Below are 16,924 nucleotides of genomic sequence, written 5' to 3' on the forward strand. Positions count from 1 at the left end.
TCAGAACTGTATATCGGAAATGGCACGCACTATCATACAGAGCAGGTTTTACTATATTTTTCATCCGTTGCGACGTACGGACATTTATACTACTCCCTCCATTCCTAAATACTTGTTTTTTTGCATTTCAACAAGTGACTACATACGAGCAAAATAAGTGAATCTATACTCTAAAATATGTTTACATACATCCGTATGTAGTAGTCATTTGAAATGTCTACAAAGACATATATTTAGAAACGGAGGGAGTAGTCTTTTTTTAATACAAAATTTATGTTTAAACTTTCGCTCAAAATATAAGGGAGCCTGGTAAATGCGAACAGAGGAAGTAGTGGCGACTAGCGAGTGATTTCGATCGGCATTCACCTGTTAGTTACACCTGCTGCGTCGGCGTCGGTGCACGGTGCACCGGATATGTCCTCCACCGCTCATTCTTTTGTTTTTCGGCGGCCCGGACCCACGGGAGCTCCTTCTGGTTCCTTCCATCCACGCCCACGGCAACGCGACGCAACGCACGCAAAGGTTTCCTCGACTAGAACGGAACGTATCCTTTTCCCCACCCGATGCACAAGAGAGTACGCCTCTACCTAGCCAATGTCGTGTGGGCCCCAAGACGTTCAGGACAACCTTCGGCCCACATGTCACGGGCATATCAAGCGGCATCGGAAGCTGAGCTGGCGGCCACCCACTCCCCCCACTCTGCGAGCAAAGCTGGAGAGGCACACATTAATGCGTGACCTCCCCCGTCTCCGCCGCACTGCACACACACATCCCGGAGAGTTCCCAGAAAAAATTCCAGAGGCTCGCTCAAGATTTGGGGTTTTTAGACAGAACAGATCAGAGAGAGGAGAGGGGAGATGGCGGACTGGGGCCCGGTGATCGTCGCGACGGTGCTGTTCGTGCTGCTGACGCCGGGGCTGCTGTGCACGCTGCCGGGGCGCGGGCGGGTGGCGGAGTTCGGCAGCATGCACACCAGCGGCCTCTCCATCCTCATCCACGCCGTCCTCTACTTCGCGCTCGTCACCATCTTCCTCATCGCCGTCGGCGTCCACGTCTACACCGGCTAGCCGGGCGCGCCCGCCCGCCGCCAGCATCGATCGGTTCGAGCTCCTCCGCTGGATTTAGTTTAAGATCTGTCTGTCTGCAGAGCTATCAGCGATGGTTGTGGGGTCTTGTAATCCGATTTGGTGGTACGGTTTTAAACTTTGGTTTCATTGTAACCGGTGTTAAAGATCGATGCTGCGTACGGCGTGTTGCGTTATTATACTCGTATATATAGGCTCGATTGAAAATTCGAGTACGGTTCGATTGGTCGTTTGTTTTGCCTTCGAGTTGTTCAGGCGTTGGTTGAGGTTCCGATTACACTTCAAAGAAGAATATATAAAAAAATTGCCTCAGCGGTTAGTACCTCGTCTGGGTGGTGTAGTTGGTTATCACGTTAGTCTCACACACTAAAGGTCCCCAGTTCGAACCTGGGCTCAGACAATTTTTTTTTCCAATTTTAATTTTTGAAACAGGCCTTGCTTGATTTGCATAGGATTTTCTGTAGGATTTAGATCCTCTGGAAATTTTCCTGCGGTGTCTGTTTGATTTACAGGACGCAGGCATAAGTTCCTGTGGTTTTCCTATACTACAATCAAATAGCAGTTGTGTGAGAATTCCTCTGTTTTGCTATCCGTTGAATTTCGCTGGACAAGGCATTCTATTCCTCTAGTTTTCCTGTTCCTACACTTTACCTATCCTGTAAAACAAATGAGGCCTTAGTTTTTCTTTAAGAGAAAGCCTCTCGATATTTTATTTCTCAGCCAATAAAATTAAATGAGTCTCATAGGAGTAGCTTACCAAAGATCTCAATCTCTCCATTTCATTCATTGATTAGCTCATGAGAGTTGGACGTGATTGTTACACGAGTGCAACCCAACTTCTCGACGAGCTCCAGTCCTTAGCAAAGCAAACGCCTCCGCCGAGGTAGCGTTAAAGACAAAATTAAAGCGACATGCCATACGGATGAGGATTTGTGGTTCTCGGGTGCCACACACCCCTATATGGAAAATAGCACTAAAAATATATTAGAAAAATTCAAAATTTTCTGAAGGATATGAAACTTGGGTGACCCCCTATATGGAAAATAGCACTAAAATTATATTAGAAAAATTCAGAATTTTTCTGAAGGATATGAAACTTGGATGACCGTTGTACACATTATAAAACATCTCAAACATAATTAAAATTACATTGAAATTTTGCGACCACCGATCGACCACTATTGCAGCCAAAGCGTCATTGTCGCCACTCCCTTACCGAAGCCAACTTGACTTTGTCGATTACAATCAAAAAGTCTTTATGCACATGCCCATGAGGACCGGCATCCTAGAGCCATAATTGTCGTCGTTGAACCCTTACATAGATTTGAAGCATTTGACATCAAATCTCGTCAAATAACGAGAAACATTTACCTTATCGCCTCAACGAGACGACAGGGATCTACGTTGGAGTTTCATCGACTACATCCAGACAGACGAGACAGATGAACTCGAAGAGGATCAGAGCCCGGAAGACAGGGGTGAAGCCAGGATTTGAGCATATAGGGGGCCTGGCCAGGTCCAGTGACGAAGATAGGATTTGGATATGGAGGCCAAACCAAGTTGGATTTTTTTTATAATAATATGCCAATTAGACATTATATAAGTATGATTGTATTCAACTATATGATTGCCATTAAGATAAAAAATAACAACAATTTTAACAGAACATAACTTAGCTGTTAATTTGCCTTCAATGTAGATTAAGATACAATGCCAAAGCAAAGTGGTCCGCCATTAATCATTATGGTTTTTGGCGGGGGTTTTCTTTACATAATAGTTGAACGCAAGTTTTAGAATACACATCACATATCACACAATCAAAAGAGCTAAAATCTGATCTAAAATTTACAAGCTAAGAACTGAAAGAGATAATAATGTAATTGATAGTGCTATGGGAAACCTTGGTATTTCGTTGGCCAGATGAAGGATTGAGAAATGCAGCAAGGATAGACTATATAATTTCGACATCAGAAAAATTGCATCACCAATAGGAACTAGTGCAAGATAATTTGCATCACGATCATGATAATTTCTAGGACATGTACAGGACATAATAGGAATTTTATGTCACAAATCACACAACCAAAACAACAAAAATCCAATGTATCAATTATATAGGATATGTATTCAACCTCCTGTTTAGCAGCGGTGGAATATATGTGTACGTATTAGATGTTATTATTTCTTAATAATCAATTGGTGGTAACTCCATCTCCATTGTTTATTGCACACTAGGTGTCCAGGCTCGCTCAATCGTTGGGGGGGGGGGGGGGGGGGGGGGGGGGGGGGGGGGGGGGGGGGTGGCGCTGCTCACCCCCTTGTCTTTGTCACTGCCGAAAGACAAACTCGAAGAAGAAGCGTCGTTATCTGCCTCGAGCGCCGCACCTGCAAGGACTAAAAAACTCTAACCTCAACTGCTAACCAAAGCGGAGGGGAGCGGAAGGTTGAGGGGAGACGAATCCATGAGCTCGCTGATGAAGTCTAAGGAAAAGATTTGCCCTAACGGCCTTGGGTTATGGGAGGAAACCAATGAGGACATACATATTCTAGTGTAAGCATGATGGATGTTTGTGCCCAGGTGATATGTCGAAAACCGTCAAGTATAAAGCTTTGTTTTACCTTAAAAATGTATTTACGAGAAATATGTAAGAATTTATTTGAGTTTTTGGCTAGCTAGCCAAGCCAACGCTAAACCGCCAAGTTATGAAAGTTTTTCTTTACCTTAAGAAGATACTTACAAGAAATATGTAAGCATTTCTTCAAGTTTATGCCTTGCTGGCCAGGCCAACGCCGAGGGTGTCTGCAAATCCATGGTGGCTGGCGGGTGGGCCTTTGTGTTGTGTTATTATGGGCCTGCAGGTGCTGGCCTAGCTGTGGTAAGGGTTGCGGGTAGGGCCTATCCGTTAGGCACCATAGTCCTGTGCGTTTAGGTTGTCTGAATATCCTGAATTCTACAGTGTAAGATGGCTACTTCACTATTTTGTATCATTTGGCTATGTATTTTGGTGTGGTTTGTGCTTTATCTATAAGGCGGAGTTAGGATCTGTTTCGAGAGAGTATGTGTTAGGCACCACCACCTAGTTCACACTAGCCTAATACTCACAGCGCTTTATATAACTATCAAATTCTAACAAACAATTTTTCAGAAAAAATAGAAATAAGGAAAGAAAATACATACTGGATTTTTTTTCAAGTCCACATCAATTCGTCAGATGGTGGACGAAGAGCTTATGTTCCGGGTCAGCCCATCTCAACCATTATTTTACCTTCAGTTGCATTTTTTCCTGTTTTGTTTCTCTTGTTTGTCTCTTTGTCCAAGTTTTGATTTATTCCAGGTTTCCCTTTTGGGTAATAAATTTTATTTAAGTAAACTTTTTTTAATATACAGTGGAAATTTTTCTAGAACATGGTGAATGTTTTTTAATACACGATGAACATTTTCAGACTCACGATGAATAATTATGGTGAACACTTTTTAAACACACGTTGAACATTTTTAAAACAAAAAACACTTTTTAAATACACAACACACACTTTAGAATACATGCTGAATATTTTTTAAATAGCTGATGAACATTTTTTTAATATTGATAAACATTTCTTAAATATATGATGACCATATTTTGCAAATACACAATGAACATTTTTATATGTGCGTATATAATTTTTAATTTTTTAATAAGATGCTTTAACCTGTTAATCAAAATATTTGTCTTTCAAATAGAAAAAAATGAGGCGTTAATGGCCGTCCTGTCATGGGCATTTTCTTTCTTATCTGATGCGCTTGACGTAGGCCTCTTATACATATCCATTAGCCATACCATCTAGTGAAGCTAATCTACACGATAATAGTGAGAAAAAGAAAAGAAAATATGCACATGATAGACACACAATTAATCTTTTGTAAAAATATATGACTATTCTCGCGCATTAATGCAACCCGTCCAAGCCAATCTAATAGTTGTCGGAAACAACTATAACGGGCGCAACAGAGCGCGCCATACTATCTAGTGAAGCTAACCTACTAGGGCTTGTTGAAAGTCCTTGGCCTTCAAGCATGCAACCACAATTATGACATTTAGAAGGACTATAAAATGGCCAAAACCCTCATGAAGGACTCAAGAATTCTGAATTGTCATTCTCAAAACCATAGTTTGGTAGATCCGAGTTAGTCATGGTACTCCCTTCGAGTCATCTCCCCCTCTATTGTTATTCACAAGGCCCTACTCGATTGTAAGATTGATGTTGATCTAATTGGTCGACATGAATATATCATACATAAAAAACAGAAGACATACTCCCATTTATGTGATAATGTTAATATAAGTTTTTACCATGTTACAAGGAAAGATAGTGTAACACCCTCGATGCGACTATAGCTCCCACGTGTCGAGGCACGACTTAGAGACATAATCGCATTGAAGGCATATGTCGCAAGTTAGGCAATCTTCACAACATCTCAAGTAATATAAATAATAAAGGGGAGATAACATAGTTGGCTTACACTCGTCACGTCAATCAAGGTACATAAATAACATTACATCATCCAAACATTCATGGCCCGTCTACGGCGCCAAAATAAAAGATAACCCAACATGCGACACGGTCCCGATCACCCCCAACTGGACACCACTACTGATCATCAGGAAAGGAAACATAGTATAATTGAGAGTCCTCGTCGAACTCCCACTTGAGCTCAAGCGCGTCACCTGAAGCGGAATCATCAGGCCCTGCATCTGGTTTAATAGTAATATGTGAGCCACAGGGACTCAGCAATCTCGCACCCTCACGATCAAGACTATTTAAGCTTATAGGTAAGGCAAGGTAAATATATGGGGCTGCAGCAAGCGACTAGCATATATGGTGGCTATCCTGTTCGCAAAAGAGAGCGAGAAGAGGAGGCAAAGCGCGAACGAATAACTAGAGAGCAACCTGCGCAAATATTACTCCAACACCGTGTCCACTTTCCGGACTCCGCCGAGAAGAGGCCATCACGGTAACTCACACTGTTGATTCATTTTAATTAAGTTAAGGTTCAAGTTATCTACAACCGGACATTAACAAATTCCCATCTGCCCATAACCGCGGGCACGGCTTTCAAAAATTCAAATCCCTGCAGGGGAGTCCCAACTTAGCCCATGACCAGCTCTCACGGTCAACGAAGGAATAGACCTCCTCCCGAGACGTTCCGATCAGACTCGGTATCTCGGTTCTTCAAGACACTTCGACAGGTTAAAACAAATCCAGCAACACCGCACGAATGTGCCGACAAATCCCGATAGGAGCTGCACATATCTCGTTCTCAGGGCACACTCAGATTGTCTAAACTTCCCGTAGGCCAGCCCAGAGTTGCCCCTGGTAACCACCGGCGGCTGACGGGTTGGACCAACACTCAGAGGAGCACTGGCCCAGGAGGGTTTAAAATAAGATGACCCTCGGGCTCCGGAAACCCAAGGGAAAAAGGAGGCTAGGTGGCAAATGGTAAAACCAAGGTTGGGCATTGCTGGAAAAGCTTTAATCAAGGCGAACTATCAAGGGGTTTCCATTATAACCCAACCGCATAAGGAACGCAAAATTCGGGAACATAACACCGATATGACGGAAACTAGGGCGGCAAGAGTGGAACAAAACACTAGGCGAGAGGCCGAGCCTTCCACCCTTTACCAAGTATATAGATGCATTAAGATAACATGGCAATATAATGATATCTCAACAAGTAAATAATGTTCCAACAAGGAACGGTCTCCAATCTTCACCCGCAACTAACAACGCTATAAGAGGGGCTGAGCAAAGTGGTAACATGGCCAATCAATGGTTTGCTAGGACATGGTGGGTTAGAGGTTTGACATGGAAATTTGGGAGGCTTGAAAGCAAGTGGTAGGCATCGTAGCATTGGCATAGTAAAAGAGCGAGCATCTAGCAAAGCAAAGATAATAGTGATTTCGAGGGTATGATCATCTTGCCTGCAAAGTTGTCAGAGTTGACTGGATCCTCGAAAGCAAACTCAATGGGCTCCTCGTTAGCGAACTCGTCACCCGGCTCTATCCAAACAAGACAAACAAGCAAACGGAACACAATCAACCACGTGCAAAGTTCAAACAATATGATGCAAGAATGGTATGCTATGCGGGATGCGATGCGGGATGCATATGCAAGATTTGACAAGGAATGCATGAACCTGGCCTCAACATAGAAATCCAAGTGTGCCACTGGAAAGATGAGATGAAATCGCTTGAAAACGATATAAAGAACGCCGGAATCAGAGTTATGGTTTGGAAATGGCAAGCGATTCAAATATGGCCACGTTCTGCGATTTACAGCAAGTAGCCATCTAAATGCAACAAGATAAACATGCTATAGCACCCAAACATGACAACCAAATACATGACAGGGATGCATTCAAGATGCTTAACAAAAGTCTAGCACTAAGCTATGGCCAATTCATCCATTAACAGGTTCAAACAAGCATGGCAAAAAAGCATTTGGTAAACAGATTTCAGACTTAGTGAAATTAACACTTGTCTGGAATTTCAGATCAGATAGCACTCCTCGGAGCATGAAAACTATATGCTACAGGACCTGAACATGGAAAGTAAAGCATGGCATGGAGCTACTCAAAGATCTTAACAAAAGTCCCTTAGTGACCTTGAGCCAAAAGGGATTAGAAAATACATTTGCAAGCATGTGAACATGGCAAAAACATAATCAGTTCTCAGACTTAGTGAAAACTGGAGCATGCTGAAAACAGATATCAAGTAGGCATGTTTACGAGCTCGATGCACTCACTACGGAGCAAGTCGTGAAAAGTTAAGCATACATCCATCAAGAATACACAAAATGCAAACTATACATGGCAAGAACAATAGCATAGCATCCACGGATCAACTACAACATCCTCGGCAAAATCGCTAACAAGTAGACAATCTTCCCAGATTCACGAAATAGTAAAAGTAAAGCTCGATTGACTCAAGCTAGGGTGCTCCATAATTGCAAACAAAGACATGGATGGATAGAGCACTACAAGATTAACAAAACATCCTTATTGATCATCCTCAAAAGAGGCACGGATCACTAGGAAACAACATGAACATATGGCCATATGAGATAAACAGCTCAAGGACTTAGTGGAAATGCTAAGTCCCTGAAATCAGCATTACCAAGTGCCTCACTTTGCAAGCTCGTGCTAGTCACCACACACATCACAAAAATACATGGGTTACACCTATGGAAAGATGGAAAAACCCTTAACAAAACATACGTAGAGCTCATGGGCATATCATGCACACAATAATCATGGCAAAAATGACAAATATCTAAATGGAGTAGCAGATCTGACAATTATCTCAAGTAGCACTCTTCTAACAGCATTTCGGACATCAAGATGAACTCAAATAAAAATGATGCAATGGAATGAAATGATGTGCTCTCTGAGGCGAACAATTTGATATGCTATATGCCCAAAACAGAGCTACAGATGCAAAGTTACGACGCGATGAACAAGGGCATATGAACTAGGGTTTCGGGAGAAAGTCAACCGAGTTTTGGATCTGGATCTGGATCTGGCCGGCGCGGATCCTGAGGTTCGTCGGAGTTACTGTTCACCGGAGGAGCTCGTGGCGGCCGGAGCTCGTGGACGTCGCCGGACTTGGCGGATCCGGCTAGAGGAGGACGGGGGTGGCACCGGCGAGGCGATGGCGGGCGGTGGCCGGACCGGGTGTGGCGGCGCGCGGGTGAGTCACCGGCGACGAGGCAATTCCCGCGCGAGGTGCCGCGGCGGCACCGACCGGCGAGGCGGCTCGGCCGCGGGGAAGAAGGCGGCGGGGCTCCCAGGCGCGGGCGCAGGGCGGCTCGGGCCGCGGGGGCCTGCCCCGGGCCGCGCGGGCCGGTGCGGTAGGAGACGGCGGCGGCGAACGGCGGCGTGCCACGTGGCGGCGGGGAGGCAGATCGGACGTGTCCGGCCGGCGGAATTTTTGTCCGGTCGCGAGGAGAGGGAGAGAGTTAGGGTTTCACCCGTGAATTTCGGAGGGGGTTCTATATATAGGCATAGAGGGAGCTAGGAGTGTCCAAATGAGGTGCGGTTTTCGGCCACGCGATCATGATCGAACGCACTATATGATGGAGAGGGTTTAGGTGGGTTTTTGGGCCAACTTGGAGGGATGTTGGGCTGCAACACACACGAGGCCTTTTCGGTCGCTCGGTTAACTGTTGGAGCATCAAATGAAGTCCAAATGGTACGAAACTTGACAGGCAGTCTACCGGTAGTAAACCAAGACCGCTTGGCAAGTCTCGGTCCAATCCGGAAATGTTTAATCCCCACACACGAAAGAAAGGTAGAAATGGCCACCGGAGGAGAACGAAGCGCCAGAATGCAAAACGGATAACGGGGAAAATGCTCGAATGCATGAGATGAACACGTATGCAAATGCAATGCACATGCTAACATGATATGAGATGCATGACAACGATAACAACACACGGAGGCAAAGACCCGAACCCGAGAAAATAAAATAACTTAACGCCGGAAACGGCAAGAGTTGGAATACATATTGAGAAAGTCATATCCGGGATGTTACAGATAGCTAAGTTTCTATTTTGTTTATTTGGGAATTTGATAAGATTATAATCTTGAATGCCAAATAGAATAACAAAATCTATCAATTTTGACACATTTTTCATTGCAAGGCGAAAAGACACAACTTTATTGAATGCATATCACTTATAGAATAATACCCCCTCCGTTTCAAAATATATGGTGTATTAGTTTTTTTTTAAAAGTCAAACATGTTCATGTTTGACCAAGTTTCTTGAAAAATATATCAATATCTACAAAACCAAATTTATATCGTTTGACCAGTCATGAAAAGTATTTTCATAACTTGCATGTAAATTTATACATATTATATTCTAGAATGGAGGGAGTATTACGGTAGACGAACGTTACTATGATTGGCCTATCTTATAGGCTCGACGCGCTGAATAACCATCCCAAAAGTAGCACCATATTTGTGAACCGAGTGTAGTTTAAATTGTATTGTTTCATGTGTTCCAATCACTAGACGATGACTCACGCAATTTTGCGGGAAACATGATAAACAGATGCATAATAGGTGCTAAAAACTAAAACTGCTCCAGAAAACAATTTAGAATTGCTGTCGGTTTATATTTAAAAAAATCATATGAAGCATTTGACAAAATGATCTATAAAAATATAAACTATTGAATTAAAGTAAACAGGGGCCTATTTAAACGAAAATGTGTACATGATCTACATATATTTGCTCTAAGCATTCAATGTATATACCATTTATGCCCACACAAAAATTAGTAAAAAATGGGTAGATTAATGCATAAATTGTAACTTATGACCACATTCATGAATTGATGATGTGGCATGGTACCATGAAGAGGTGAAATGAGTACTTATGACTGTTTGACACGAAAAATAATAACAAACAACGATGGTTATCGTGTTATTATCTCTCTACGCGCCAGAGGAAATAAATATTGCGGGTGTGCCAGTGTACTAAGTACACAAATAAAATTAAGGAAACTTGTATTTTATTAATCTCTCATCGGAGAAACAAATTACATGATCCCTTTACATAAGCGCTCAATGGCCTGCTAGCTCGGCTAATATGACTTCCGCGATTGTGAGGTTCTAGTTCACGGGGCCTCGGGAGGCTCCCGATTAATTACGTCCGCGAGCCGGAGCCGCGAACCACCTCCGGTTAAGTTGTTGCAATGGTCGTCGTCTTCAAGTCTCGTCTTCTCCAAGTGCTTGGTGTAGACGATGGTGATGATGCGGTGGAATGGAAGAGTGGAGCGGTACGTCCGTCGCTCCGGCGATGCTTAGCCACATCCCACCGACTTGTTGATGTCCGATGATGAAGATGTCTGGCTTCGTCAGCTCAGACAGATGGGCGGCCTTCGCCTCGTCGGTGCCCGGCCTGGTGGTGTCCGCCTCGTCGGTGTCGGACATGGTATGTCTTGCCTTCGCCTCGTCGGTGCCCGGCAAGATATGGGTAGCTTCATCGGAAGAAGACATGTCGGTGAAGTGGCTTCGCCTCGTCGGAGCTTGGACGGGGTTTGGGGAGTGTGTTGATGTAGAAGTCGGAGTGGACTCAAGTGTCGCCACATGGCGGCGTTGCTTGAAGATGACGACAATGCGAGCTCGTCGATATAGACATCAGACCGTCACAGCTACAGGGGCGGCCTCCACTTGGTATAGAAGAATGACAATATGTCAGTGTAGACGGCGTCGTCGCTTAGACGCAAAGTCGAAGAAGATGGCCACGACATATGGATGACCGGTGGTGCTGATGTAGACGACATCCTCGTCAGATGTACAGCTGCTGAAGTTGGCGATGCCCTGTCGACGTAGCCGGGTGGCGTGTCGAGGCAGTCAGTGCCCTCGCCGGGAGAGAAGTTGATGAAGATGGCGAAGTCAGGTTGATGTAGAAGCCTTCCTCGTCGAGCCCGGGATTGGTGATGACAACATTGGCGAGGTTGATGAATATGAAGACGGTGAGCAGCTCCTCCTCCGTCTTCTTCGTTCGCACACAGGGCGCTGATTATCCATCCATCTCGATTGTGATTCGGATGCACTGAAATGAGAAAGATAGGAAAAGAGAAAGATAAAATGATGCGTGTACGCATGCCCTTTAAAGAAGATAGATGATGTGATTTTATTCTTCCCTCGCTAAGGTAGATGATGGTACCGCCTTGGACGACGACCTCCTCACTCCGGCTTGTACACCACTGCTGATGTTCGTCGTTGTCTTCGCGGTCTTCGTGGGCGCGTACCAGGTCGCCGCCGTCTTGAGCCTTGTTGTGGCGCGTACTACGTCGCTGCCGCGAGTGTGTCATCGACCATATGGAGATGGCATCCAAGCTTCTTCTTCCTGTCTACGTGAATATCACCGCCTAGTTCTTGGGTGCCATGTATCACTGCCCTTAACTTGGAATGGGGAAGACCGCGCCAGGCTATAGGTTGGCAGCTTCGATGTCGTGGTGGTGCCGTAGATGGTGTTGGACCAAACGCCGATAGGATGGAGATGGCACCGAGCCGGATACCGCCGGCCTCTCCGATGTCGCCGCCGAGGTGGAGTTGGCGCCATGCTACTCGCCGGCGGCCTTGCCGCCGTTGTGGTGGTGTAGATGGTGTTGGGCCGGATGCCGCCCACCTCTCCGATGTCGCCGCTGAGGTGGAGTTGCCGCCGTGATACTCTCCGGCAGCCTCGCGCGCTGTCATGGTGGTGTAGATCGCTCCGGGCCGCACGCCGGCATGGTGAAGATGGCACCGGGCTGTAAGCCAGCAGCTTCGATGTCATTGTGGTGGTATAGATGGCTCCGGGCCGCACGCCGGCATGGTGGAGGTGGCGCCGGGCTGTAAGCCCGCAGCTTCGTCGCTGTCGCGGTGTCGTAGATAGCGCCGGACCACGCGCCGGCGCGGTGGAGATGACTCCGGGCTGCAGGTCGGCAGCTCCGTCGTTGTTGTGGTGGTATAGATGGCTCCGGGCCGCACGCCGGCATGGTAAAGATGGCGCCGGGCATGCGGGTCGGCAGCTCCGACATTGTCGTGGTGGTGCAGATAGCGTCGGGCCGGATGTCGTCGCCGAGGTGGTGTTGGTGGCTCGCCGTGCTCGGCGTGGGCGCCGGTGCGTCGTCCCGTCCTTGACGCCGTCACCACGGGCGCGTATCCTCTTGGCTGGGTGGCCTCCCCTCTGAAATGAGAAATGCAAAGAGAAAAGGCATAGTGTGATGATTGCCATTGTTGAAGACGGATGTATTTGTTGTTGCAGCGTGTGGCAGCCCATATGAAGACTTCGTCGCACTCGCCGGCGGAGGTTCGTCGTCGTCGCGGACGCCGGCGCATCATCTGCGGCCTAGGAGTGCACCGAGACCGAGCGCATGGTCTGTTGGCACGGTACTAGCAGCCTCCGACGGCGCGTGTGGTCGCTGCCTCTCTGTCCGCCTCCCCCTGGACCTGGGATGAGAGATGAAATGGGAGACGAAACAATGAGAAGATTAAATACATAAGCATGCCGTTGACAAAGAAGGATGTCCGTGTTGATTGTTGATGTAGGGTGTGGTATTCCAAGGCTCCGTCGGGCTCGCCGGCAGACACAAGAAGACCGGTGCATCATCTGCGGCCTACGAGTATACCGAGGCGGCGCGCATGGTCCGTCGCCGGGGTGCCGCGGCCTCCGTCGGCGCGTGTAGTCGCTGCCACCAGATGGGCGCGTCTCCTCTGGGTTCCTCCCCCTCAAGCTGCGTACGCGCATGAGTATATATAGGCAAAGGTGTGGGAATGGATAACTATGACCTTGCGCGAGCTCTACGTAAACCAGCTGCATGCGCGGACGGTGCGGCCTCCTCGTTGCTGAGCGGGAGCTCCTGGTCTTGTGGAGAGATGAGCGGATAAGTACGCTTCCGTGAGATTAGCTTGTACTGGTGTGGAGGTCAAGCTCCCAACCGGGCTGGTGTGTTGGATCAGGTGCGTGTACATCATGCGCAAACAAGTCTTACGTTGCATGGGACGTAAACATGGTCCGGTTGATTCATCTGGCCTTTGTTTAATATATGCTCCATGCATGCATACGCACAGTGCAATACGGAGTCATGCATGCACATATAACTGTGATTAATTAACCAGACTGATTAGGCCACATGGATGCATGATACCCTCATCATGGCATGTGCGTAAGCTGTGTTCATGCATAGCTCTTGTATTCTCACGCACATCCATTTGCTTGTTAACTGAAGCTCACTAGACCACGTACGTGTAGGCATAATTAAATTATGCTCCACCGATCTCAATGAACCCTTTTAATGAGAAAATCAATATCTTGGTCATTGCTATACACATGTAGGTGCACACGTATTAATGTCATATTTCATAATTGACAATCCCGAAATGGCGACAAAATCGCGTCGAACAATGACTACATGCATGACCTTGACAATGTGGCATGGTTGCTTGAGGAGCAAAAATAGGTAGTGGGTTACAATTATTTAGAATAGAAAATTTCATCCAAGTTGAAGTCCTAAATTTAGCATGAGTGTTTGCATAATCCTGAATTTATTTCAGGATTCTCGACGACGTTCGCTCAGTGGAGACCTCGTTCCCTTTCACTACAAGTCGCTTTGTGGTAACTTTGTCAATCTTAAGATTTGTCTGCTTAGTCTTTCGAATATGTCATGATAATAGGATATGCGTATATGCATTCATAAAAATGAATGTTCATGTGTTTCCACGACCGTCTGCATTTGTACCATGTTTCTTAAAAGAAAATACTCCCTCCGTTCCATAATCATCGTCATGGTTTTAGTTTAAATGAAACAGAGAAAGTAACACATATTTCATGCAGCAAATTTATAATCTAACTGATTCTTAATGTACATCTCAACAAAAAGTTAAAGAGTAGACATATTTCCTTTTTGCGTATTCATGTTCGCCAAGAGACGATACGAAACAACTTCATTTGTAGACTAAAATGTGTAAGTCAATGACAACACAGATGCCAACTTTAGTGAAGCCAGATTTTCCGTCTTCAATTTTAGGTTTAGGTCAAAAGAAACTTTTCGACGATGTGTGTTCAGTGAAAAAAACATTTTCGTCGACTAGGAAGATGTTTGTGATGACTTTATCAATAATCCTACATTTGTGCGAAAAAATAAATAAGTATTTGCATCAGTACATACTATGTTAAAAGAAAATTGTTCGTGGGCTGCTCTAGTTGACCTTGTTGGAGGATTCAGGCCAACTCCACCGCGCGACCCCTTCCTGTCCGGCCCCATCCATTTGGGATAAATGGAACAAACCAGACGATCCAGCACGCGATGGCCTGGACCCATCTGATTCGTTTTGTGTCCGGACCGATCCATTTCGAGCGTAAATATGCGTCGGGTTTGGGTCGTGGTGGACAACAAACAGACGCGATGCTCGTCCGCGTTGGGGCCGCGTGGCAGGCGGCCACCTACCTCCCACCCGCCAATATCAATGCGCACGCATGGCCGGCCCCACCTGTCATCCGCCCAGGCGCACGGTCGCCGTCCTTCTTAAATGGGGAGGCCGTGGACCGGTCATCGTCCACACTTCCCACTCCAGCCCACTGCCTTCTCGAAACCCGACACCCCAAGCCCTAGCCTCTTCCCGTTCTCGAGCTCGCCGGCCGGCCGCCTCGCAGCCATGGGGTTCTGGAACCACGACCGCAATGGGAAGCACGACCGCAAGGCCGGCTCCTCCTCGGGACTCCGTCGCGGCTCCGTGAAAGAGGAGGCCGCTCCGCCGCCGCGTCGGGCCCTCGCGCCTGCCCCATTCACCGTCGCCCTTAGGGCCGCCGGCGAGCGCGACCGACAGTACCTGGCCGTGGACGTATGCTGGCGTTATTGGGAGATGCGGACGCCGGTCCCGTGGAGCGACGTCCACCTTCCCAACAACTGGCACCTCTCCGCCGACCGGGTCCCGATCCCGCTGGTCCTGTTGAGCGGCCGTGCGCGCCGCGATGAGATCGCGCGCCGACGCCGCCTCCTCCCCGACGATCTCTACTACCACGATAGGTACGCCTCCGACTCCGTACTCTAGGACACGTGGCTCCAGGATGAGCACGACGTGCGGCGCGCTTCCTACTTCGCCGGCACGACGTCGGGGCCGCGGCGGCCACATCAGGAGGTGCGTGGGCGTACGCGGGTGTGCGGCCTCACGCCCACGCCGTCGCCGTCCCCATCTTCGTCGCCACCTCCACCTCCTCGTATGACAGCGAAGGAGGAGGCCCGGCTCATGCAACGTGTCATGGAGGACTCCACGAACACGCACGATGAGCGCCAATGGCCGGGCCTCAAGGAGACGATGGCCCTCTTTGCGGCCGGCGACGTCGCCATCCTCGAGCTGGAGATGGCGAGGGCAGAGGAGATGGTGAAGGAGGAGCCGGTGGCCGCGTTCCACCCGACCCTGGTTGGGCAGCACTGGAGTTGGTCGTGCTCGGCTTCGGAGATGGCCGACGCCGTGGGGGTCGCGAACTGGTGCCCCATGCCACCGCGGTCACTGGAGCGGGACGCGTCGCCACAGAAGGAGGTGGTGAAGGCACCTCCCGCCTTCGAGCCCGCCCCGTCTACCACACACCGCCGGCTCACCTCTGGACGCCGCCGGACTACGTCGACCTCGCCAGCGACGAGACGACACCGCCGGCCACTGAAGTCGGCGACGGCGACGGCATCAACGAGCACGACAGGAGCGCGCGGGCGGCGGCCGTTTTTATTTTGTTTTTATGTTAATTATGGCAATGTGAACCGTGAAGCTGGACTGTTTTGTGGCCGTGAACCTAAACTCATGTTTTATGTTTTTTTATTTGCGTTTATTTATTTTTTAGGCATTTTATACAAGTTTTTCTGTTTTTTTAATCACGTTCATCCCTAACATGATTTAAGGTGCGGGCACATGTTAGATGTATCCACGACCCAACGGATAGAAATGAATATGGACGAACACATTGCCGCCTTAAATGAGGGAAATCCGGCTAAATCAAACGTCCAAACCGTTTGGGCGTGGTTCGGCTGACGGGGGCCGTGCACGTCGCGCGTGTCACCGGCCGTTCAGCTGATGGGGCACCTGGCGGCTGCTGCGGAAGCCTTTGAGACACGTGCCGGGGAAATGGACAGACACTCTCTCTCCCTGTCTCTCGTCCGGCCCCAATCCTCCTCGGCTCCCACGACGGACGGACACAAACGCGGGCGCCGCCCGACGCGCACAGGAGAGTGCCGGCGATCGGAGAAGGAGATCTGAATCAAGGTATGCGCAAGTTTCTTCTTTGCATCGTGCTGCTGCTATGCGTTACCGG

General features: G+C 47.8%; 1 protein-coding gene and 1 non-coding gene across 2 annotated transcripts; both read left to right on the forward strand.

The window, feature by feature from the left end:
- The first annotated feature begins 697 nt into the window (after positions 1-697).
- On the forward strand, positions 698-1,314 carry LOC125537895. The gene has a single exon (XM_048701222.1). The coding sequence runs from the start codon at positions 858-860 to the stop codon at positions 1,065-1,067; it is 210 nt and encodes a 69-aa protein (XP_048557179.1). The 5' UTR covers positions 698-857; the 3' UTR covers positions 1,068-1,314.
- Positions 1,315-1,411: 97 nt separating this feature from the next.
- Positions 1,412-1,485, forward strand: TRNAV-CAC. The gene has a single exon. It is a non-coding gene; the product is annotated as a tRNA-Val (tRNA).
- Positions 1,486-16,924: the final 15,439 nt, after the last annotated feature.

Source organism: Triticum urartu, chromosome 2 (assembly GCF_003073215.2).
Source record: "Triticum urartu cultivar G1812 chromosome 2, Tu2.1, whole genome shotgun sequence".
Lineage (NCBI taxonomy): Eukaryota > Viridiplantae > Streptophyta > Magnoliopsida > Poales > Poaceae > Triticum > Triticum urartu.

Coding starts and splice junctions, on each gene's coding strand:
- LOC125537895 (XM_048701222.1), top strand. CDS start 858: ATGGCGGACTGGGGCCCGGTGATCGTCGCGACGGTGCTGTTCGTGCTG.